General features: G+C 41.0%; 1 protein-coding gene across 1 annotated transcript in view; it reads right to left on the minus strand.

Moving 5' to 3' along the window:
• Positions 1-23,328, minus strand: part of LOC141011943 (F-box only protein 40) — a 38,129-nt gene extending 14,801 nt beyond the window's left edge. Inside the window, exon 1 of the mRNA XM_073485302.1 lies at positions 23,307-23,328. Coding sequence (XP_073341403.1) covers positions 23,307-23,328 — 22 coding nt within the window. The remainder of the gene's footprint in view (positions 1-23,306) is intronic.
• Between the last annotated feature and the right edge of the window lie 3,223 nt (positions 23,329-26,551).

Below are 26,551 nucleotides of genomic sequence, written 5' to 3' on the forward strand. Positions count from 1 at the left end.
GATTCATGGAGGAATCCAGAGGGAAATCATGGAGTTGTCTCTGTCAGACAGCCAACCCTGTAGCTCTAAATGGGATGAAGCACAGAGCAAACGCTCAGGTCACTGCTGCAGTATTGATTACCAATGAAAGATGTCTGATTCTCCTTCTCAAGTCTCACTCTTTCACCCCACCGCACACACAGGCAAACAACTAAATCATACGTTGCTCTTAGTTTGAACTCATTTGCACGTTGGAAATGTTTACGCGCAAGCTGTGAATCTTATCCAGTCAGCAGCATGTATTGTACACAGCGATTGCTTCAAAACCCATTTCCAATTTACAGTGGAGGTGCTTTGCAACGGGCGTTTGTTGAACATACAGTATCATTCATTGGGCAGACATTAAATCTGAAAGCTTGGTGGGGTGTTTATTGAAGTCCTGACCCCGTCCTCTGCTCATTAAATTGATTCATGGATTCAATAAGTGGGGCACAGGCGGCAGGTGTGCATGTCGGTGTGCACACAAGGCTCACAGGCATCCATCAGCCTGATCAGGTATCTTCAGCTGCTGCTCCATGCAGCACTCTCACAAGACCCCTGCAGATGTTGCTGGCTCCGAGCCCAGCCTGACCTACAGCAAGACTGCATGCAGATGCATGCACACACACTCACAGAGGCTTGCATATATACACAAAGATATGAAAGCAAACGCACACAAAAAGACGGCATAAACATCCTCACATGCCCAAAGCTTCAGTTTCATTATGCTAACTGTGTGTCATTCAGGCTAAATGCCAAATGAGGTTAAACTGTCTTCTGGAAGGAGATCATTCATGTTCCACTGAACATTAAGAGCCTGATCCGAAGACTCACAACTAAAAATAGAAACTGCAAGACATTTTCAGTCTTCAGTCGACTGATGCCGGTGAGTTTTTGATGTTGGGTGGAGCCATCAAAGGCGAGCTCACATCTCGTATACAATATGTGTGAACAACAAACAGCCCGGAGTTAAATCCCATCTGATGAAATCACAACATCCACGGCCAGGTTGTGTGTACAAAAATGAACCATTTCATTTCAATAACAGAGAAAAAGCTGGTACTTTGTTTCTTAATTTTGATGTCACTACAAAAGATACGATACTGGAAAACAACTGATTATAAAATGTCATGATATTCAAAATGAAAAAAATGGATCTGCAGAACCAGGCTGAGGGAGAACATCAGCATCACAACACATTACTGCTAAACATAGTGATTGTAATCTTCATATAATAAGGTTCGGTCACGAGTTCATTAGAGAGAACATGGCGTAAAAAACATTTAATGATAAGGAATTAAATGAGAGCCACAGCCTCTAACAGCTCCCTGCACTGACTGACTGACTAATGAAGAAGTGTATGAAAACTTGTTTAGCATTTAAATATTAAAACTTCTTTGCTAGTGGACTTGGTTTACTGTTTACCTGAGGCTCTGACTCACACCTACGAAAATCTATCAAATCCCATAGTTAATATAAGATTTATACAATGGCAACCTTAGTGCTGGTAGAAAGGATGCGCCTTATTGATATCCGAGTTGTTTTCCAGCACCCACAGAGAAGGATTGTTTGACTGGACACTATTTCAGCGCCACTAAGACGTTTTAATATAACAAAATCTGTGAGATCTGACAGGGACGACTCGGTCCACCAAAGTAAAGCCAGCATTAACTCACTTAGCATCATCGCTCCATTCAGACGGAGTGAGGAAAAAAGTGGCAGTAATGAAAACAGTTTGAAAAAAGGAGAAACTGCAAACATTAGATGCACCTACATCAACTTCATTGGAATCAGGGAAAGAGCAGACTTGAAGAAAGTCTAAAAGATAGCTGCATTTGCCATTATTGTTGTTATTGTTGAGCAACTTTTTACCACTTAGCGTTTTTTTATTTAATCGAGGCTGGATGGAAAATGCTGCTGAAGAGTTGTTCCAAGACAATCTAGCTTCTCATCCTTTCTCCTTTAAAAAAAATAAACAGTCCAGGATGCGAGCCAAAGCCACTAATCACGATGGCAGCTTTATATTACCAAACAGCTAATCCAATCTACCATTGCAGATCTCACTGATGACTGCAGATTATCTTTGCTTGCTGTGTCTGCTGTTTCTCTTATTCGATATGCTAGCCAGGTAGCCAGTGAGCTTTACTTGCTGTAGTATGTGGTGTTTATATACAGCTCGTGCTGATGGCTTGTGGGATTGTCCTGAGAAAAGCTATTGTGTGGCCTAAGCTTCAGATCTCAAACATAAGGAATAACAAAAATGTCTGGAAATGCTTTCTATACAAAGACAGGAACAGGAATAATATCATCAGAGGAGAAATGCGGATGTTAGAGGAAAATCTGTCTACGTAACCTCTAAAGGATGAAGGAAATCCAGATGAGTCCCTTCTACTGTATGTTGTCCCGCTGCAGGTCACTGACAGGTCTTTGCCACAGGCTTGCCACGCTGCTTAGGGAGGGCTACGGACAGGAAAACCCACGGCTGTCCTCATCAGCCCCCTCAAACACCTACTGCACCAAAGCTTTAGGCATGAAACCACAATTAAAGAGGAGTGCACCTTCCCTGGTGTCCTTTGAGCTTCACATCTCTCTCCCTCCCCTCTCTGCTCGTCCATGCTGGTGCACCATGGCCAAACGTTGGCACTGAGTTCTGCCCAGAGGTATGTGCGCTCAGCATAACTGGCTCTTTCTACTCCTAGTAAGAGGTGAGGAGCCATTTCATGCTGCTCACTGTCCCTGCATGCACCTTCAATGCTGTCTCCCTGCATGTTCAAACAACAGCAATGATTCAACTTCTTTCTTATTATTCAGTAAGAACGTCCATGAACATAAATATATTATTTAAACTGAGGCGATTGAAGTTAGATGCATTCAAATTGTCAGTTGGAAAGGGGAGAGTATCTTCACATGTAAAGTAGAAAATTACATTTTTCCAGCTCAGCCTCCATGTATGTTATTTTAACATGTAATAATGTGACGATGGATGCTGAAATCACTTGATATTTAAGTGCAGTGTTGATTGACACAATTGCCACCCACAAGGGGAAGGAAAACGGGGGAGCTCGGGGGAAATATGTGCTGGTGAAACAATGGCTCAGGAAAAAAAATATCCCTTGGAAATACAAATTTGTATCACTGTGTGTGACATGTTCTAATTTAGATTTGCAGATGGTGTCTTGAACTCTTGATTGACAACGGCAACAATTACGGAGGAGTTTCTCAGTTTAGAACATGCCTGTGATTTATGTTCGCATTTTTAATTTTGACTCTCTGATGTCCCAGCAGAATGTGCCTGAGTCCAGCAAGGACACAATTATAACCAGCTGGCATCCAAGTCCAGGTACATGTCTAACTTCTGTTTAAACATACACAGTATTGTCCTGAGTTGCAACATGTGTGTCGCCCTGAAACAAACCCAGAAACAGCAACAGAAAGCAGCAGAAAAAGAAGGAGCTTTGTTGAGTAACAGAGCTGGCAGCTGTTATTAGACTCCCAGGTAGCCTTGTAGCTTACAGGAGCTCATATCTGTTCATGCAGAGCCGCTGTGGTCACCCTGCCCCAAGGATGATGATAATGTGATGGCATTACTCCACCTACACGCTTGTAGTATTTGAGACACGTTCTGTCTCAGTTAATAAATGAACATCACTCCCAGCCAGCATTGCCAGATGGGAAATGTTAAACTGTACCAGAGTCTTAAAAATATCATACTTCTGAAGAAATCATCGTACATGAGTCATGATGGGCTTAGATTAGTCCTAATCTAAGATAATTAAATAAATAACTGGGCTTACTGGTGCAGTAAAAACAACTTGACTTGAACACAACACAGAAAGTTCAAACTCCAGCTCCAAGTTGCTTCAAATGAAATGCTTCAGACTACTCAAGCTGCGCTGCGAGACACATGTGACATGCTCCACTCTCCACAATCACCTACCAAACACACCCTCCCAATGAGGCAGCCTATTTAAACTGCAAAGATGTCCCAAGTCTCCCTCTGCCTGCACATGTTGTTTTAGCCCCACCACCACCACCACCACCCAGCATCCACCTGCAGGCTCCAACTGGGGAGTTCAAGATGTTTTGCTCATCACTCGCGGACATAGACCCTAGAGGAGATACATCATAGTGTGATGCTTCAGGACACTGACTGAGCTGCTATATTTGATGAGTTGGGAGTGAGAATGTGTTGGATTGGCATCAAAAAGGTCTTTTGAGACACGGGATTCATATTTGGCTAACCTGATCAGGTCAGGAAATGAACTAAAATGAGACAGACTGAAGCAAAATGGTCAAATTATCCTACATGATGGCACTTTTCTTCCTCTTGATTGTACATTTTAGAGGACCAAATTATCCTACAAATACAATAATCATTGTACATCTGGCAACACATCCTCCCAGCTTGGAGAAAAGCAGATAACAAAAGGTAGAAGAGAAATGCACACAAGCTCGACATGTGTTTTCACCATTTGCCCAGTATCAGGTTTCCAGCTCCCACCGCTGAGGCACTGTGGTCAGAGTCTGACAGGCCGTACCCGCTGAAATCTCTGTGGTGGGTGAAAAAAAAATGACAGCTCTTATTGTTGGAAGCTCCATTGTTGGGATAGTGGTAACCTCCCAGGAAATCACATACATGTGCACAAAAATGTTGAAATCTAAATCAAAGCATCTATCTGAAATTGTATTTTCTATACCCATTCAGGGCCGGAGAGATGCATCCTGACACATGTACAGGACATGTTAAGCATCACCGTGTTTGGCTGGTGTAATGCTGTTTGCTGCGTCTCAGTGGAGCAGTTGCTCTGAATTCTGCTCATCTTATCAGAGACTGACTTTGAACACCTTGGACAGCAGGTGAAAACGTTTAACTGGCAAATTGGATGAAACACTAACCCGAGCCTAACCTGGAATACCTGCTGCTGAATGCTGAAACATTGTTCTTACCAGCTGAACTTTCTTTTAACTGGCACTGCACACCAAGAATTCGACAAGCACAAACATTATTTCATGGTGAATTACAGGGACATGGTGTTGAATATTGTGGTTAAACCGAACAGTGTTTCTGAGACATGTTCAGCAAACAAGGTCCCAAACAAAATGATGATTGTGGAAGGAAGATTTTTGAGGAAAATAAAAACATGGAACATGAAAAAATTATATTTTTCAGAAATGATGTACTAACAGAACAGGCACAGAGGTGTTGCTTGTAGCTAGTGCTTTCAGTTACAGCGCTTATGTTTATGTCACTGTGCAGAAAATTATATTTTTACCTCTGAATGAACAGTTTAACTATTTTCAGTGTTTAATTATCATACTTATCATTCTGAAACAGGAAGAGGCATTGTTTCCCCCCGGTTACTATCCCAAGGTAACAGTGGGACAACAACTGGAACAACTGTGGAAACTCTTCACCGCAAAAGAATAAAGCTGCTGATGGAGAAACCAAGGTAAAATAACAGGACGGGCATTCACTCGACGGAGAGCGCTCTGGTTTTGTGTCCAAGTCCGTTCCCCTGCTGATATGTGTTTCCACATACCTCCCAGGCTTGAGCAACCCAAACGGCAGAATAAATGTTGGCAACTGACATGTATCTGTGGTTTCTGCAAAAACTTCACATTTCTTTATGTTGCATTTTTAGTTTTTCTCTTGCGTATGTTCTGGTTAGGTTTAGGCACAAAAACCACTTGGTTCGGGTTAGAAAAACCTCATGTTTATGCTTAAAATACCTGTTTTGGTCGCCTTAAAATCCGGCTGGAGATGTCCCATGGTCTCATCAAAAATATCTGTTTTGTTGCCACAAACACAGCTGTGAAATAGGTCTCTTAATATCCAGTGGTGTCCTGTTCGAAAAATGTTGGAACGCCGTGGTCTCTCATCAGCTATACCCAGTGGTTACACAGTGGTCACAGTGGTTGGGAGTGTTTTTGGCCTGCAACTTCTTCTACTAGATCCGTAACTGATAAAACCTGCCCACTTATAAGTACAACCTGGTGTTTTACTCTGCCTCTTCATAACACTGAGATCAGGGTTTCTAGGTCAAATTGGGATTCTTGAGTTTCTTGCTTTGGGCAGTAGCCAGGCTGCACGGCGTAGCAATGTTGCTAACACTGCTGCGCCAACAGTAAAACCACAGGGGAACACCAGGAGGAGGGAAATTGAAAAGTTCCCCTATAAATTACGTGTGTTCCTGGGCTGACTTTAAGTCCTCATCTAAACTGATGTACATTTCCATTAACTGTAGCGTCGAGATGTAAAAGTAGGATTCGAGTTGTTTCCAAAAGTTAATGAGCAAAACAGTCTCGTTTGATGTACAAAGCTAAAAACAGCTAACACTCATAAATCTGCTCAAAATAAAAGTTTGATTCACAAAACCTTTTTCGTCTATACATCACATTTTTAACACCATGTTTTATTCAGCAGAGCTCGTGAAGACTAATCGATGAGAACGTACATTTTGGTTTCCGCAAGTTTATCAATATTCATGCTCAGCCGCATACTCACATTAATTATCTCACAGCCGGAAAAGATAGAAATGCATCCGTAATGTGAGAATGTTACATTGGCCTTTTAAAATTAATGAACTAATAGTGATAATTAATAATTAGGAAAACAAATTACGATACACAATCATTTTGAACTGTGATGAAAGTGGAATAGTTGTTTTACATTTAAGGATAATTATACGGATATAACAGTTAAAAAAAAGTTTGAGGGGAATGAAAATTTATATTCAAAGAAGCAAGTAATTATTCAGAAATATGTTAAAAGATGAAAACCCAAAAACTCTACTGCATTTATGTGCATACATATACGATCAAAGATGTTTAATGTAGAAATTAAAATTTGATTCATTTTACTGAGAGGCAGCCGAGGAAGTGGAAGTCGAGTCGAGAAACGCTGTGAGACTTTTTAAGTGTTTAAATTTTGAATTATTGCATGATTAAAAAGTAATCATTTTTTGGTTTTCCTTCTGCTAAAGAACGACTGAAATCTTTCCAATCATGTTAGTTTGGAGCGTTTGAGCAGGAAGGCCTCGAGTCAGAAAGGTTTGAACACGGAGGAGCTGCTGTTGTTATCAGGGTCCAATATTGTGACTCGCTGCCTGCGAGGGATCTGTCTTTAAATTCACTCTTTAAATGGCATTTTCACAAAATTGCTGTTATTTGCAAAAGATCATTAGTGTTATCTTCGGCCATCATCTGGTACATCTGGTATAACAGAATCATGAAAAGCGAACGGGACCCTTTTTGTAGAATCAGTGTGTACAAAGGTTGCCCTCTGACTTAAATGCCTCATTCCTCATCGCCGTAACTGTAACATAAATGTCTGGGTGACCATTATGGTTATTGATGGCTTTGATGGGGGTCATTATACATGCTGTGGGCAGCATATGCTCTTCCAGTGCTCTTGAAAGTCCTGCGGGGATTAAAGAACTCCTTAAAGGACGCATGTCTAGCCCTCAGTGTTTACACCAGACCAATTATATGCCTCTGTTTTCACAGCAATCATGAGCGAGTGCAATCACGAGTGTACTTTCACTCGATAAATCTAAATGGAGCTCTTCCCATTAGTGTGAAATTCACTCGGCTGAACTGTGCGTGAAGAGACGACAAAATATCAAACAGACTTACCACGTGAAAGGGAATCAGAAACTGTAGCCTGGACAGTGTACAGTGAAATGAAACCATTTCACACTGATAGCACAGAGATCTTCAGACTGGAATGAAACGTGTGCCTTTGTTTCATGTCATGCATTAACAGTTGTGTTTTCACTGCTTCACTGTAACAGCGCCATGAGCAGACACACCTCACTGTGGCTGTCAAAGTATTCTTTCAACCACAGATATCTACTGAATGTTATTTCTGTATTTTGGTACTCATCAGACACAGCAGCAGTAATTAAAACTCAAAAACAATTATTTCAGAATAATTTTAACAACTCTTTTTTAAAAATATTTTTCAGCGCCACCATGAAGTTGACATTTAGGCGACATCTCAACTATTGTATTGATTGCCAAAAAAATGGTCTCCACAGGATGAATCCAACTGACTTGGATGTTAATTAACTTTTTTTTTTCTAACCCCATCATCAGACCAAAGAACCGTTATGACATGAATAAATCGCTGTTTGTGTTATCTTCGCTGATATCTTGACTGTAAGCTTAGTGGAGATCTGCACTCTCCTGAGAGCACTCCTCTAATTTAAATGTGCATCTGATGCCTGATCTTTATCTTTTATTCTAGAGTGTTTTTCATGGAAACATGTTTAAAATGGCTTTCGACATGTTAAAGAATTATATATATTTATATATATATATAACAATGACTCAAAGCCTCGTCTCTTGACCCGGCCTTAGATCTTCTCAATCTCATTTCAATCTGTCTGATCTCACACAATCAGAAGAAAAAAACAAGTTTGACTGAAAACACCCTGGCACAGGTAATATCATCATCACCTGACATCAAAACAGAACAGTGTTTCACTGGGGATGAAATCTGTAACGTAAAGGAAAATGCCCTCTGCACTCCGATTTTGTTGAAATGTGGAAGCAACAATATGTCTTGAAGCCTGTCAGTCATTACTGGATAATATGTCTGTGTCTACTTTCACGGTTGCCGATTTTCAAACACTTGTTCCATTGGGGGAAATGACATTGCAATTTCAAGCTACATTTATCGCCAGTGACTTAAAAAAGCTGTGATGTTGTCATGAGTGATCGCTGTTTAAGCAGGGATTTGCTGACATGCCACCGGCATCTGTTCCACTCTTCTTTCAGAGCAATATCTCCACTTTTGATTGAGATGTCAGGGGTAAGCAATCCACTGCAGACTAATGGATGGAGCTTGAGTGAAGATTTGGAAGGTTTTTTTTTAATCTGAAGTCCAATAGGGAAAAAGGAAAAGGCAAGCTCGGTCCAAAAGTTTTGAGGTAATGTGCTTTCCCATTACAGTGCGAGCCACATGCAGCTGTTGTTTTAGTATACATTTATTCATAGGCCTCCTCACCAAAACATGGGCTTTATGAAAAAAACATTTTTGGGGAGATTTAATTCACTTTTTACTTAAATCTTCTAACAGTAGCTTGACTCTGTTTTTCCTTTCAATTTCAATAGTAACATACAAAGCTGATCCTTCTGTATATTACACATTCAGTCTCAATTAAATAGAAGTTATTCTTAATTCACCAAAAACACAGAAACTTGTCTCCAGGACACCAGCAACATCAATACATAGGACACAAGGACAAGTGTCATGTATAATTTTGCAGTTAGCATACATTTTTTAAACATCTCTGCAGCGCCTCAGACAATGAGATTCATTTATTCATCAATAAGCTCATGTAAATTACAACGCTTACATCCAGCACCTTTAGAAGAAACAAGATAAAAACATAACACACAATAAATGTGGAAACACAAAGGTCAAGCCAACCCTGTACAGTCCTCCCCAAAACAACATGACCACCAGCAGGGTATACACACAAAAACAACTTGTTTAGGTTTATGAAAACACAACATGTTACTTTTGTGACCTGAATGACTTTCTTTTACAACTTCACCAGACATCCCCCTTTTGATGCTAGTGTAATAATCACTACAGCCACTTGAGGTTGCTGCCTAACATGAAATGTAAATGTGGGCCATAAAAAGCTGGTTGCACAGTCGGCCATTATGGTGGTTTTCCTGATGAGGATGGGTTGGAAAATTCAAAGTGTCTGTTACAAAGGTTGGATCTTTGGAGGTCAAAGTACTAAAATGATTTTGTTTTAGGTTATTTTGCAAGCGGCAACCACGAGGGCTGAAAAATGAAGCCAACGTGGAAGTGCCAAAAACTGCCATACCTCGAACAGCCACGTGAGGCTGGCTCCAAAAGCAAATGAATCCCCGTAAGAGTCCATGTTACAATGCCTTTACAGCAGAAATAAACCTGTTACCAGCCTGGTACAAAGAAGGGCTTTGGTTTCTATAGCTAATATCCCTGTTTATGACCATGTTTGTGCCTGCTGTTATCGTATGGCTGTTTTCTGGCTGGCGAATAAACACGTGTTGTGAACACACCTAGTTTGTTTGCTTTAGCTAGCTTGGCAGCTTCAGGCTAGAAGAGCGTGTTTCAGTAACCAGGGTTCATTTGGCAAGCCTCAGCTCCACCCACGCTCCACCTCTTTTCCCATTAAATAAATAAATTATCTTTATATCAAACATACAGACATTAAATTAGTCTTTTTTCTGAGCGGTTTGGGATTATATTGAAGCGAGGGAGTCACCATCGGGACTACAGTAGGTGACTTTAAGCAAGAAAGGACTTGTTTCTTTTTTAGTACAGCTGATTGGTGCGGTGAGGATGTCAGGTGAGACTCCATTACGCCCTGAGGCTTTCCTCGCATGTGCTGCCAGCATCTATTTACATTCTCTCCTGCAAGGAATGTAGACTTCCTCTCAGTCCCTGTATAGAGAAGACAACGTGTTAATACAAAGGTTTCACACCCACACAGGCCCCCGGCTCTCTGCTGCTGGGATGGTCTTTCAACTCCTCCAGCCGCCTCCAGTGTCCAGCTTCAGACGGTGATGTGGAAAGGTGTGAGGGCCTTGAGGTTTGTTTGCAAGAAGCACTGCATCAACTCCCGGACCCCACCGTGTGTTGAGGGCAGGCCATCTTTGATGCCAGAAGAAAAGTGGTTCATCATATAGAGTACATACAGTACAGTGTACAGCATAGTATCCACGTGTTTTTGAGCAGTTTGTAATAATATTAACTTTTCTAGCCATGCCAGCAGCAGGTCTGTGTGACCGACCATGATCCAGACTGAAATGTGTCAACTGACTTTCCCACATAACATCTGAACACCTACAGAATGGGCTGGCATGATTTTGGTGACCTGCTGACCGTTCCTCTGGTGTCACCATGAGGTTCACATCTGTGTTTGGGTGTGAAATGTACCTGGAGCACTGCCACGACATTTGTTTCAGACATTGATGTTCCCCTCAGGATGATTTTTACCAACTTTTCTGTTCACTTAACTTTTCATCTAGTGCCATCATCAGGTCAAACTTACAATTTGTATCTGCAAAAATCAGCTGTACTTGGTGTTTAATGTTAATTAACACAGTCTGTCTCTCTGTCCCTCATCTCCAGTCACATTCTCTGTTCCCCTGGTCCCTTTATTGCCATTTTGTAACCATCCACCAGATGCCCTTGGACTTTCCCCATCAACACAACTCTTCCAACTTCCCTTATCAGCCCTGCAGGTATTTAAGCAACTCTCTTGGAATCGTTCGCCTCCTCTCGATTTGACCCTTTCCTGCCTCGTTGTGCTGTAAGCCTTTAGACCTTAATTTTGTTCATAAATCATTGAGCCCATGCTGTCGGCCTGCTTCTGTCTGCCTTAAGATCCTATCCCCATCAAGGCAGTTTTGGATGCATCATGAACTAATGTGCTGACCAGGTGGGAATGTTGACCTGTTGGTAGTGCTGACAACAATAAAATAAAATAAAAAACAAATTGAAAGAAAACCAATTTCATTTTCTTTTTTTACTTTTATGACCATCCCTCCAGGAGTTTTCAGATATTTTCTCTTTAGCACATAAAAATGCTAGAAAAGCTAAAAAGTAAAATGACAATGCGGCAGATTAAATTGTACCCAGTGAACCTAACAAAGGTTACAGTAAAGAGTTTTTCTCTTTGACACGTTGCTTTCACAATGCATTTGAAAGGTAGCGTGAGCCAAAACTTCAGTAAAGTGACCCCACGAGCCTCCCTCATGGAGGACACTCTGACCTGCCACACACAGGTGCACCTAATATCGTTAACGGCTGCATTTCACGCCGGTGTCAGGGTCCTGCTATTTTGCATGCTGGCTTACAGGGAGCCCGAAATAGAGGGTAACCTTAATTAAGGTTATTAGTTACACCTGTGCTTGTCCTGCTATGACAAGTGAAATTGTCTCCAGTTGGAAACACAGGTCTTAACCATTTCAACACTGATATACCTCTCAAGCTCTCCATAGTGTCTTTTCCAGATGTTCTCTCACGTGTAACATCCACCACATACAGGATATGTTTGGTAAATGCCATTATGAGCACTGCATTGATGCTTTAAGTTGCATACTACGTTAGATGTGTGTCTGTACTAATAATATTTCCTTGCACAACAACAACAAGTACGGAGATGTAATTGTTGTGACTTCTTGTGTTATTGAATTTGATGCTGTTGATGTTGGCCATTATTGGTTTACACAGGCATTTGTTTGCTTAATTGCAATATTGAGATAGTGGGAGTCCAGCGTGATTAATTATTTTCTAAAAACGGACTTACAACACAGGGGAGTCTGCATAGGGTAAATACACTTTAAACTTACCAGAGAGCCACTTTGAAGCAGCACCGTCGAACACAAGCTGTGAGAGTTAAAAAATATTAAGAAATCCATTAAAACGGCATATATTAGCAATCATAACGGCATGTTTTAACCGTTTGGATAATTTCACATCAGTGAATTCACAAGAAGTGGGAAATATTTTTAATTTCAGAACGCTTTATCAGCTTTGACCACACTGCTTTAATTTTAATATTTGTGAATTGCTCAAAATGTTGCACGACTAAATGAGAATTTTGTCTTTATTATATTTACAAAGGCATGATCCATCCATTTGTAGGCAGCGCGGCAGCACTCTTGCACTCTGCTGCTTTAGAGTTCATTCAAAAGATCGTGACATAAAATGAATCTCCAGAAAACACTAACCCCGCTTAAAAGGTTCACTCAGAAAAATAAGAATTTACAAGCTTGTAAGGTCAAACAAACTGTGTTATGTCATCACTTGATAATGTAGCAGCATCAAGTCACCGAGCATCTCAAAACTAGAAAATCTGCCCTGAATGTTACATTTATTTAAGCAACAAATAGCACAGTTACACATTATACATAATCTCACACGATAGTAAATAATTCCAAAAACATTTTATGACATCATATATTTAATTATATCTTTTTCTTATCAACTTTTCTTACAAATAGGACCTTTTAATGGTGCCTGTCTAGCTGTAGAGTTGTAAGCCATCCTATTCTTGATGGTGTTGCACTCAATTTTCCCAACATACTTCCTTAACAGCATCAAATACAGGAGCTACATACTTAATTTTGTTGTACTTGTGCTATTAAAATGAGATATTCTATATTGGCTGTTACCGTAAAGAATATGTTGGGATGTAACCCCTACTGCTAACCCTAATTAAATTACGTATGTTTCTAAGTGAGTGAAGTTGATTACAACTGCATTTATTTCATTATTTAATCATGTAACACTATTGCATATCTTACATGTGCTATATAGATTTGTGATGTGTATTTAATGTAGTTATTGAGACCTTCAGAGATTTTTTTTCTTTGCCTTTCTAGAATTGCTTTTCTTCGGCAGCAGCTGTGGCTCAGGAGGTGAAGCAGTCGTCCACTCATCGCAAGGTCATGGCTGGATCTTCGCCCTGCAGTCTGCATGTTGCAAGTGTCCTTGGGCAAAATACCGAACCCAAAATTGCTTCTGGCGGCTGTTCCACTGGTGTGTGAGTGTGCACAGGAATGGTTATTTGCTGCTGACGTGCAGTTGGTATCTTGCATGGTAGCCTCTACCACCACTGACTGAATGGGTGAATGATGACTTGTGTTGTAACGCTCAAGAAAAGTGTCGTATAAATGCAGCCCATTTACCAACTGTGATGGTTGATCATACTGTATGATGTCACTGATACTGATTCGCTACATTAACACAAAATTTCAGTCATTAGTCCGGGACATACAGTATGTGAAATAAGGTGCTTAAAGCCAAAGATAATGAAAATAAGGATGAGCTGAAGGTCTCCTCGAGAGGAAATTCATCATAACAAAACATGTAAATTGACATTCCAGTTTATTCAGGTGATAACAGATGGTAATATTGAGTGTGTCCCATTTTATGTGATCTATTGTCCCTATTGACTAAATCCTGAGTGACATTTTATTTTGGCACACTGTTGTTACACAAATGTCATGCCTCCTGTAAAGATGATAACAAAGTGGGTCATTTCTGTTTGACTGGGGATCATCTTTTGCGTGTGTGGCATTCTGGACGAGGTGGACAAGTCAGACAGTAAAAAGTGTCCACTTATTCAGGAACAATTTTCTTTCAACAGCTTTCCTCAGTTATGAAAAAATGATGCTGTTCTTTCTCATTTTAATTTGTCCTTAGTGCTTGGAAGCTCTTAGTCTAATAACATAATAATGTGTAACTGGCAGAGGCAGCTTCTTGTTCACCTGTTCTTTTGCCCCCTCAGGTAGAGTTTTTGTTATCATTTCCTTATAAAATAAATGATTACTTTTGGCCCGGTCTGGAGTTTTATAGGTTGCTGACCTCCTGTTGGAGCCGTGTTTTACTGAGGTCGTAACATAGGCCATATAGTCGGGACGCTTTTGCACAGGCTTGAAGTATTATTCTTGTTTTGACAACTCAATTTTGGCAGCTGGAACAGAGAACTGGCTCACCTTCCTTTACTGCAGCATGAGCAAAAAATGAGTCCATAAACATATTGGTAAATATTATGACATTTGTTCTTCCAGCTAAAAGCTCTTTCAAACAGCTGTTAATCATAAAATGTTCTTTTGATAAGTGATTGAGTGGCAACATTTGCAAAGCGATGGAGGTGTGATGCTTCCTAAGGAGTGGCAGATTTATCCTCCCCCTGCCAACATAACCGAGCCCTATTTTCTTGTTCAGTGAAGTAGAAGTGGGTGGTTCAGCATTGTTTGCCAGTGTAATACCAAACAGATCTTATACAAATGCAATTAGAGCATTGTTTGGTTCTGTTGTGCTTAAAATTGATTGACAATTGGAAAGTAGCATTAGTGAGCTGATTCTGCAATTCTCTGAGCTATTGCTTGCTTTAGAGGAGAAAAGGGAGGTATCCCTACTGCGAAGGTGAAGATTTATCCTCAGAGCTGCGGGTTATTATGCTGAAAAAATAATCTGCAAACCCCCAGGGGTGTAAGATTTACAGAGCCGCTTGGGCCAAACCAAATATCCAACTTTTGCTCAATTCCCACTGAATCATCTCACCCCAAAGAAGCACAAACAGGGTGAATACTTGGAGTCACGTATGCACTTTATACAGAATAGATCAAGTGAGTGTTTAACTCACACATAACCAGTTTGAGATTTAGGCTTAATATGGCACTGACTTGTGTATATATGCCTTAAAGGAAACGTTTGCCCAAAAATATCTGTATCTACTCAGCCCCACGCCGATGGAAAGTCAGGTGAAGTTTCATAGTCAACAAAACATTTCCGGAGCTTCACAGCAAATAAGCGTCGCAGCATTCTCCTAAACAACTGAAGTAGCTGGAGACTTGTTTAAAAACGTAACGAAAGAAATAAAAATCGTCCAGCGTAATCCAAGTCTCCGAACACACTATTTACACACTTTTTTAAGCTTAAAAATCTTCACTGTAGCTGCTTAGCTATGAGCGTCTTTTCAAACAAGTCCCCAGTCTTCTCCAGTTGTTTAGGAGAAGGCCGCAGCGCTGTTTTGCTGTGAAACTCCAGAAATGTTTTGTGGACTTTAAAACTTCACCCAACTTTTTATCTGCATTGGGCTGAGCAGATGAATTTTCATTCATGGGTGAACTGTTTCTTTAATCATAGAAAGTTGTTCGTCAAATTGAGTCAGAGTGGTGCCCAACTCCCAGAGCCATTTGGGGTTAGTTATGGTGTCGGACGAGGGTAAATTTTGTTCCCAGTTCTGTTTAATCTGTATATTGATGAACTGTCCAAGCGACTGAAAGCTTCCTGGATGCATGATTGGTAATACTCCAGTGAACCATGTTATGTATGCAGATGTTGTTGGGGTCCTATGTCCAAGTGGCGCTGGCCTATATGTTCTGTATATGGTGTGGAATTTGAAATAAAATGCCAGTGTTGTCTGAGGCTCTGTCCACACACACATGGGTTTTTAAAAATTTTTTATTTAAAGGTAGCTTTTTTAATGCCTTCTGTACACATGTAAACAGCATCTTAGGTCACTGAAAGTTGGTGATCACATTCAGTAATAGTTTCCAGTGTGATTTTTGGAAACGATGATGCAGATACCCACGTTCACTTCCTCATCAACTCTTAACAGTGTGTGGCATTATTGGCAAATGTGAACTCAGTGCATGATATTGTGCATTGATGGAACGGATGCTACATTGTCTACATTTAGAAGGACACAGACAGACATTGTGAAAACGATGATGGGAAAGAGAGACTGGACATTTGTTGACGGTGATTTAATAAAAACATCCTGTTGACAATGTTTATTTAAGAATATCCAGGATCCTCTGGAAAGCAGACATGTTTCCTTGCATCATCATTTTTGGCCTGTAAAATGAAATAAAAGTAAAACGAGGAGGACAAGTTGCTCAAATCCTGACTTGGGATTGTTCGATAATGATCTTCAGCTCGGTTTCAAGATGAAATATGCACGAGAAAACATGCTCTTGTACAAGTATGTATAGAAGGAGTCTCTGTTCAAGCACATTGTACACCACTCAATCTACAAAAAGCAAGCTGGAGACTTCAAGTATCTTATAATGTTGCCTTGAGAATATTACTTAAGAGTCGTGAAGGGCAGAGTACAAGTGAAATATCTGTGGCTGCAGGAGTCGATACTTCCCAAGGTGTTTTAAAGAAATCTCATGTATGAATATATTTGCTGACTGAAATGAAATAATCTCATCGAACACAAGGTTTAGCACTGCCTGAAGTTGTGGAGACATCGGTACAGTTGCCCCTTTTTTGCTCTTTTAAACACAATCTTTGTGTGTGCGCGATAAATTTGAATTTAATTGATATATACATATTCTCAAGAACATATACAAACATGTGTAACACAGAGCAGCTGATGAACAATGCTGTTACTCACACACTATGCTCCTCTCCCAGCACTTCTCACTGCACAATTTGCATTGCGTGAGGCTCGCAGCCCCCTACAGTCGGCCTCTTTGATGTCGGTCAGCAGCTGGAAGTAACCCACTGATACCTTCATTGATTGCTGTGAACCACAAGCACGCCTCCTGCTGTTCTCTGTTTCTTTCCCCTGTCTTTCTCTCCGAGTTTAATCTCGATATTGATATATTAGATAAAAACTGCCTGGGCTACAAATAGCAAAGAGATGCTTTTAACAAGTGAATGAAAGCCCTTCCTGAGTGAATTTGTTTTTTTTTAAAGATTTTTTAAAGCACTATGTTCCCCAAATTTAAATGGGCTGGAGAGTGAATGTGTGTTTTTGTAATTTGATAGCATCAATTTACTGTCGACACTTGTTTGATGCTTTAAGGGCCCTGCTCGTTCTACTGAGGAGGGCTTTTTTTTTTTCAAGTTATTTTTCATGTCAAATTCATATTAATAAGTTATTAAGCCTTGTCAGAACTTAAACTTCTCTTCCCTCAACAACCTTGGGCTTCATTAACATTGTGAACCTCGGGTATGTTTTCTTCACGCTTCATTGACTCCCCTCCTTCGGTGCCGGCTCAACTTTTTATTTTTGTCCCTTTTGAGCTTCAGTTAGATGACTATCCACTGAGAGTTGGACTGAAGTTTGCAGTCTGCCTTTTTCCCCCCCAACAGGTTTAGGAAAAATATTTCTGCTCTGATGATTACTTATGCAGCGAAAAGCAAGAACTTGTCACACGTTATTGACACATCAGTCACACTGTCTGCACAGGGTGTTAAAATGTGATGAATTATGTTGTTAAAGTTCTGGGTCTTTATTCTTACCATGGTACTATCATGGGAGTACATACAAAAACTACAAAACTGATCAGCACAGTCTCATATCAGCGTGTGGTGATCACTCGGCCAGTGAGGCTCGGGTGTTTCAGCTCAATTTCTTCTCTCAAATGAAGTTGGTGGCCATCCCATTTCCGCCAGCAAATTTAGATCCCCTGGTAATGTGAAACTTATCTCAAGTCAAATATTTGCCGGTAGATGCTGTCAAGGAGAGTAAAGAGCCAGGAGATGATGAGAGACAGCTCTCTGCAGGCCTCTCTGTTTGCTCGATACTCATGGGAAGTCCTGATACACACAAGTCAATAATGGAGGAGGCACCGAAGCAGATGTCTGCTTGGTGGACGAGGCTGGCCTGGCCAAATGTCTTTTACTGAGGCAGTGCTTCCATCTTCAAGCAATGTGTCACACAAATTAAAATGATATTTCTCATGCAGTTTATTTTAGATAGCTGTATCTAGCTATCTGTGTAAAATGTGGCAGGGCTGTTTAAAGATTTGCACTGATATCTGGGAGCAGTGAAAATGCTGCATGTCACGCACATTTAAGCAGGGGGTCCGTTCATTTAAATGGTTTTATGATGATATTAACTGGCTTTCTGTTTCCACAGTGGAACACCACAGAGGCCCAGTGTGTTGCTGCTGGTCACAAAATAAATAATGCACACCTGAGCTTTACCTCTTTATGAGCTGTCACTCAATCAGGTCCACCTGCCTGCTGCACATGGAAGATAACCCTTTCTGTGCCACTCATCACACACAACCTGATCTAATGACGGGTCAGAATGGACACAGTCGACATAATCTGTTTTTCTGCAGCATTTCTTTGGCAAAAAATACATCAGAATTTCATCTTCAAGAATTTATCAAGAAATCTTGTTCTTGTTCATGTTTCCCCACATCCACATTTTTAATTCCTAATTCCTGAAAATGTTGATTAGCCTCACTGTTCACCAAATTTTTTGACAAATAATTTTGTGCTCAAAGCTGTTGCTAAAATGGCACAATGACACGTGACTATCATAGAATCTTAAAGGCACTGAGAAGAGAGTTTTAGAAGCTGCAGAGGGGTCGGCAGCGTGTATGGTGAGCAGAAAGTAGCGTTTGTCCTTTAAGGATTAAGGCCGTGCTATTTGCACAAGTGTGTGGTGTTCGCTCAGCAGTAAATGTACAGTGCAGGTTGCAGTTTACCCACGAATAAACTCTGTAGCTCCTCAGTACCCAAGAAGAACCTATGTTTGAGTGACCGCTATCGCTGCCCATGCTAATGATGTTGATCTTGCTAGAACGGTGATCTGGTTGCCATGGTAAAGGATTACATCTGACTAAACCAGGCTCTCGTTGTCTGTTTGGAAAGGACTGTTAAAAATGAAGTAACACTGGCCGGAGTGGAGCTATAAGAAACATTAAGGGAGCAAAGACATCGACTTTCAGAACATGTCCATCTTTACTTGACTAAGTCTGACTGCTAAAGTCTCGAACAATGCTGTCTGCAGAAAAGTACAATGCCAACATTATATTCTGGTGACTGAGCTGACAACACGAACGATGTCCTTGTTATTGTGAGCCGCTAATGTTAAGGTCTGTGAACTATCCGTGACAACCAGGACATGACTTCTCTTAAACGTGATTTATTTGATGAACGCTGCCCAAAACAAACTTTGTATTGAGGTGAAGGCTATGAATGTAGGGCGGAGATCTGAGTGAATTTAAGTACCTCTTTTTCATAAACACTCGTACAACGACAGTAATTTTCATTCTGAAGTAGTTACTCCAAATAAATATGTATATTATGTTGTATGAATAATGGCAGTCACAGAAGGTGCTGCAGACGGGGTATTCATTCAGCAACGCGCTGTTGTAAAGAGGAACGCTGAATGAGGACAGGATTAATGCTCTCAAGTCTTTGCTCAGGAGACACAACAGCTCTAAAATGAGCTACAAACCATTTGATGAATCATTCATGCAGTCAGACCAATGCATTTAGCGGTGGAGCACTCTGTCCTTTAAGACCCCCCTGAGGGAGACTTCATTTGTTTAGTTCGCTTTTGCTGAAAAGCTATGATATTCTACAGTAAGAGCTATTTAGGGAGTGGGATGGCTTACAGCTGTCCAGAGGTTAGGTTCAGGGATATTACTGTGTTAGTGCAGGGTGTTCCTCCATCATCTTTAAAATAAGACAGGACAAGAAGATGTGTATGGGAGTATCCACCTTAAAAGAGAGGAGGAGAGGGGTGATATTGATTTATGGCCTTCTGCAGTTTTCCTCCCTCATTCATCATGCTGTCCCTGTGCACACTGCCATCACTCCCCGGTAGGGAGCTTCTCTTCCTCTCTATGCAGCCAGCCACTCATCCTCATGTCTGGGTAACAAGCTCTGCTCAGACCCCCAGCAACCCCCTCCAACCCCGTTTCCTCCCTGCTTTACTGTCACACTCCTACAGCCAGAGACGCACCGTGACAGGATTACTCACAACACGCGAGGCTCTGAAATATGGCAGAACCAGATATGTGCGGACGAATACCTCCTGTCATAGGCCATCAAACAGCTTTTTAATTCCCGACTCATTAACAGAATGCTCTGTTTGTCAGCTAATTTGTTTCACTTAATGTTTGTCTTTGATATTCATAATTAAATGATGGCTTTCAAATAGAATCCTGTCATTCCACCTGAAGACGCATCCCCCGTGAAGATTACACATGCGACTGATATTTGCACATGTGACCTTTCAGAGAGCAGGTCTGAGTTTCCTGCACAGACCCGGGTACACGGAGCAACGAGCCCTCGAAACAAGTGTCAGCGCCTTCATTATTCAACAAAACAAAGTGACAATTGCACCTGTGTGATACTGGCTCATCTCATCATGCCGAAGTAGTCTGATGCTAATTAGCACCATTTCTCGCGGTAGGAGGTCTAAATAATTTAATTGCTCAACTTCCTTGCTACGATCCGGAGTGCTATTTCTCTAAAAGGATTTATTAGTCCCTCAAATTTTTATGACCTTCTTCAGAAAGTCATACACTTTTATTGCATTTTTACTGCTGCATTCATTTAAAAAAACATTTTGTGTTTTATTAATGCATTCAAACACAGGGGTCCACAGAACGAGCCGCTTATGAATATTCAAAACAGGCTTTGCCCTTTAATAAGAAGAAAATGGCACAGCCTTTAGTGGTTTGCCGTCAAGGGTAAAAAATAAAAATTTCTACGGGAATGTTCTAACACTGGGCTACATGCTCTTCTTTGACTTGTTTTCATTGTCATGGCTCTGTTTTGCATCTAGAAGAGACAACATGATGACATGAAGCAAAGGGCCTGAAAAGTTGTTTTTCCTCCTGGGTCAGTGAAGAAAACGGGAGTGTCGCGTCAGTCTGACATTGCCGTTTGAATGCGTTCTTCTTTCACGGGTGATGCCAGGGGCTCGGGTCATCTGCCCTTCACCCTCACAAAGGTTTCATGAAGCTTCGCCGCCTCCCTCACCTAACATTACCATTGCTTCTCATCTTCTATGAATATTATCCTGCAGCATAGCAACAGCACATTCTCATTCCAATCCCTTTCCCTTCCTTCAAGGCCCTCACAAAGTCAACCTCAATTTATTCGCCAGGGATGGACTCATCATCACTCTGGCCTGCCTCTCTCCAAAGCCGCGCTCTGCATAGGGATAACACAGCCCGGCTGCTCATTCGCATGCAGCTGTTCGTACTGTATTTCATACATCTTGACTCTGAGTCACAATGATCCCTGGTCAGTCAGAGTAAATTAAAAACAGCAGCTGCATTCAGATGAATGGGCCATTAATAATTTAAATGATACCAAAGTGCTAAATGCCTGCAATTCAGCGGAATATCAATCCCTTCTGTATCATTCTCTATATCCAGTCATGTGGTAATTGTGCTCTGGGGAAAGCAATTTAAAGGGACAGTTCAACCCCAAAATCAAGAATACATATTTTTTATTTTCCTTTGAATTGTTTTGGTGTGAGTTGCTGAGTTTTGGAGATATCCGCTGTAGAGACACTGTCCTCTGACTTCTCTCGGATTTAATGGAACTAGAAAGCACTCGACTAGCTAAAAAACAATACATTTGAACAACTCTACAGCACTGTCGCTTTCCAGAATTCATGACTTGGTTACTCAAGATTATCCACAGACCTTTTTTGTTACAGTTTTTTTCTTTCTGCTGAACTAAACCTGCACTGAAGGAAGCATGCATCTACTCATGGAAGCACTGGGTAAAAAAGTAAATTCCCACATGATTATCTTGAGTAACCGGGTCATGGCTGCTGTTGATTTTTTTTCAATGTATTTTTGAATACTATGAATGATATATGAGAGTGCCATCTAGTTCCATTATATTCCAGAGAAAGCAGACATCGCTACAGTTGATATATCCAAAACTCTGCAACTCTCACCAAAATAAATCTAGATCAAAGCTGCCCAAACTTTTCCCATTTCAGGGCTAAAACTGAAACTCAATAGTGAATTGCAAACATCCATTGTGTTGTGTTGTATTGAACATAATGGCAGACCAACTTTGACTAGCGGCCCCCACATTGGGCAGCGCTGATAGATGAATAAATCAAACTACAGACTATTTATTTTTGATTTTGGGAAGAATTGTCACTTTATGTGTTGCTCCTACCAAATTATAAAAAAAGATGTTACAGCTATTGAGTAGAGATGTTAAGTTGCCCTGACTGAAATCTTTTGAAATGATATTTTTCATTTTAAGGAGCACCACAAATAAAATCCACTCTTATTGTACTCGGGTGAAGGCTGAAGTTGAAACAGGAAAATGAATCAGAAATATATGGATGGCTATATTCTACTAGCAGTAAGTGAAAGATGTGTTTTGATTTCTGTAATTTGCCCGTTGAATCGTTTGTTTTGGAGAAAAACCAAAAATGCGTGTGATTCGATAATTTGCAGCTGCAGTGGTCCTGCCGCCATGAAAAGTGTTTGAAGAACTGTTTGTGAGTAAAGTCATGTTGAACAACTCCACCACAGAAAAACCTATGGCATCACTATGTAGAGAGACGACAGAGGAGACCCTTGTCATCCTTTATTTACCTTTACAAGGTTGTTTTCATCTGCCGTGTGAGTGGATGAGTCATACGTATGGAGAAGGATGCAGTTTCTCCACAGGATCAACCCCCCATGGTTAGCATAAAAAAAGTAGTTTTTCGTTTTATTTTGCTGTCGTCTCATGTTCAGACAGATCTGACTATGTCAATGAATCTCCACAGCGTCTCAAAAATCTCCTCACGAACAGAGAGGAGAAAAAAACATGCCAAACATTTTTTTTTCTGAAGACTGAATTCTCCCATTCTGTGTCTGCGCAGCTCATTGTAAGCATTGTCACTTTTTTATATTTCAGTCTGAATAGTATCAACCTGGGCCAGCAGCTGCCTCTTTTGGATTTGCTGTGGTTGCTGACTGATTCCAGTGCAGGAGGGAGAAAAAAAAAGCAACCAGATCTTCCCCTAGATTGTACTCACCCACATCATGCCCGCCTCCCATTTCGGTGAGTTTTATGTCCTTCAAGAACAATTCTAGTCTGACTAATGAAGCCGGGCTGATTCAGAGGCACCCGGGCTGCACAAATTGAGCGCAGCATCCTTTTTATTCCCTCTCCTTCCAGGAACAATGTTCTTGGTGGAATTTACTTTGAGCTTATCTCTGTGCACTAATGAATGACTGGATGCTTTTCTTTGACATGATCCTGATGCCAAAATGAATATGTTTGCTATTTCAAAATGAAAATCTTCATTACAGAGGGATAAAATGCCAGCTCCCAGCCTGCCTCTAATACATGATCCGGTGGTTTTCAGCTTGGAAAATCCAAATAGCATCTCGCGGCTAAATGGATCTTATTGTGAGCGAATCCATTTCAAAGGTGTGGTTCATCCTGTCCGTGCCGCGGTTGTCTCTGGGTGATGGAGAGCATGTGTCTGTGGCCACGCGTGCTGTTGAGTGCTCCAGATCACCCGCTGCAGGCGTGACCTTCCCTCTCTTGCTGCTTAACCTAATCAATTATGGTTCAGAACAGAAGCCAAGACAGAGGGGAGACAGAAAGCCCACGACCTTGTCAGAGCCCTGAGGAGACTGTGAATAATTCCCTTTGAGACCCATAAAGAAGGTTTCCATGGCAGGAGGAGGAGAGTAAAGGTAGTGTGTTGAGTAGAAAAGAAGGAAGCCAAACAATAAAATGTAAGGTACGAAGTGGAGATCAGGAACCGCTCGATACAAACCTGAATCAAGGCGGCTATTGGGGTCTTGTGGTGTCAGGCAGTCGTAAACATTTAAACTACCTGAAGCATTCAGCTTCGACTGCAGCCGGCCTCGACCTGCTACAAGAAGAATGCTCACAATGTCACACTTGTTTGTGTGTTTACAGGTGCACATTCTGCGTAGGCTGCTGTGAAATTAAAAAAAAAATGGAAACAAAAAATGTTCTCCATGAAAGGAAATAATAAAGTTGTTATATTTTGATTTTAGAGTGCAAATTATACTTATTTTATCAAACTATTACACATTTATCTAACATATGATATATCTCAATGTGTTTAATTTGTTGTCTTAATGGAAACATTGAGGTATCTCCAACACTATGGGGGGCAGCATAACCGCTAATCGCTGCTCACTATACTCTTTGCTGTAGCTGTCTTTGGCTGCAAGCGACTAGATGCTGCTAGCAAGTAGCTCAGTTAGCCATGGAGCTAAGTGGCCCTATTAGTTGTGGAGTGTGGAGTCTGCCCAGGTCTGGGTGGGGCTCAACCACCTCCCAGTAAACACATCAGGACACCATACTGGGTCTGAACACAACCTTGAAGACCGACGTTGCCAGTTTGAACATGTGTGTTTTATGATGAGTTAACGAGACCTTGTCTTAATTCAGATGGTGTACAGTTATATTTTTAGGTATATTTAAATATACACGTAGGTGAGTTTATTTTGTTTCCCTGTTAGACTAAGTTGTGAACTGGCAAACATTTCCCGGCTGAATCTACGGGGGCTGTCAGCCTCTTGGGCTGGGGCTAGCTGGTTAGCATGCTAACTTCCACCTCTGCAACACAATACATAGACTTCTTGGACAAAACGTCAACACTGTTGTGTCTTCATAGTCTGTTGATAATTGGTTCATTTTTGGAAAAACTAAATTCTGGCATTATCTTACAAGTTGACCCTTTAGCTCATGTGACAGGACATTTATATTTAGCTTGGCCCAGGAGGGTTCAGATCTAATGGACCTGAATCTGAAGATCTGTTGGATCTCTGCTCTAGAAAACGCTAATTACTCCACTCTATTCAGGAGGTGTGATTTCCTTATGTGTGCCAATTAGAAGCCACCACAAGCTGTGCCAGAGATCTGTAGATATTCACTGAGGAGGCTTCACAACTCTTTCATGATAATAAACAGCTAAATTAGCACCAATTTAGTTTGTATGGTTGCACCAAGGAGAAACGGATTTGACACACCAATAAACACATAAACACCTTCACACAATGACAGAGGCAAATATATGAAGTGTTGATGTTGCTTATAGCGAAGAGGCTCTGCTCCTCAGAGAAGTACAGTTATTAACAGCAAGTTGAGTGTCAAGTAATGTGGAAGCTCGTCTGATGAAACTTCCCTGACCCTCTCGTCTAAACTGTTTTATCTATTATTAATCATTGTAATTATGACCAATGTCAACAGTAAATACCTGCAGCTGAAGTGGTGAGGATGTCAAATACTGTTTTTCTTCCCATGAGGTGATGTTGAAAGTTAACTCAAAAATGTGATTTGCATATTGTTCTTTCACTTTGATGATTCAGGCAGAAATACCACCAGACAAGGTTATGTATTCAAGTTTTATACAGGCTGCGTCTCGCCACTTTCTTTGAACTGGCGGCAGAAGAGAGGGGGCAGCAAGACTTTTTGTCCCCCCACTTTTAGGTGTTGGTACAAATTTGAAGCGTTGAAGCTAGGTCTTACAGTCATAGTATGTTGCAATAATGTCGTGCATCTTCCTGCGCTTGTGTTACCAGCTGAGCGTCGCCTTTGAGGACGGTGGTTTGGTACCGTTTGTGTTTGACAGTGGATTTGTTGAGGGAAGTGCGTCTCCCCCGCTGTGTGAAGTACCACACGTTGACACAGTCATACAAAATTCATGCTGTTATGACTTTAATCAGTCATAAAGTGTGTAGAAAAGCTCAGTTTGAAGAAAAGAAAATATAAAGTCCCTCTTTATGCAGCGTTAGTGTGCCGACAAACTGCATTTTTCACAGCAGAGTTGGTCCAGACTGTGAAAAGCTGGTTTCAGCAACGAGCCAGGCTGTAGTAATTTACAATAGAGTAAAACTAGAGCTGTGTAGCTTACGTTGCAAAACATTACTAACAGAAACAATGGAGCCCTTACCTACTCCTCCAGACTTGAGTGTAAGCATTGTAGGGAAGTCTTGCCACTCGACAGCCATCTTGGCAATACCACCGAGCAGATATTTTTGGGCTTACATGATATGGCCTCTGTTTAAATGAATGGGGAGAGAGTCATAACTTCACTTCAGTGGTCAGCAGGATATAAATAAAAAAGCTTGGTGACTTTGCCCCTAAATAAAGGTTTAAAAAGCTTTCTTCCCACAGGTTATACGTCTGCTGCACGGCTTTACGACACCAGATTCTTTTAGAGCTCAGTCCAAAGTGCCGTGACGTGACACCGTCAGCTCATTCCACCACGGCAATTGAAGAAATGCGAGTTTA

Source organism: Pagrus major, chromosome 2 (assembly GCF_040436345.1).
Source record: "Pagrus major chromosome 2, Pma_NU_1.0".
Classification (NCBI taxonomy): Eukaryota; Metazoa; Chordata; class Actinopteri; order Spariformes; family Sparidae; genus Pagrus; species Pagrus major.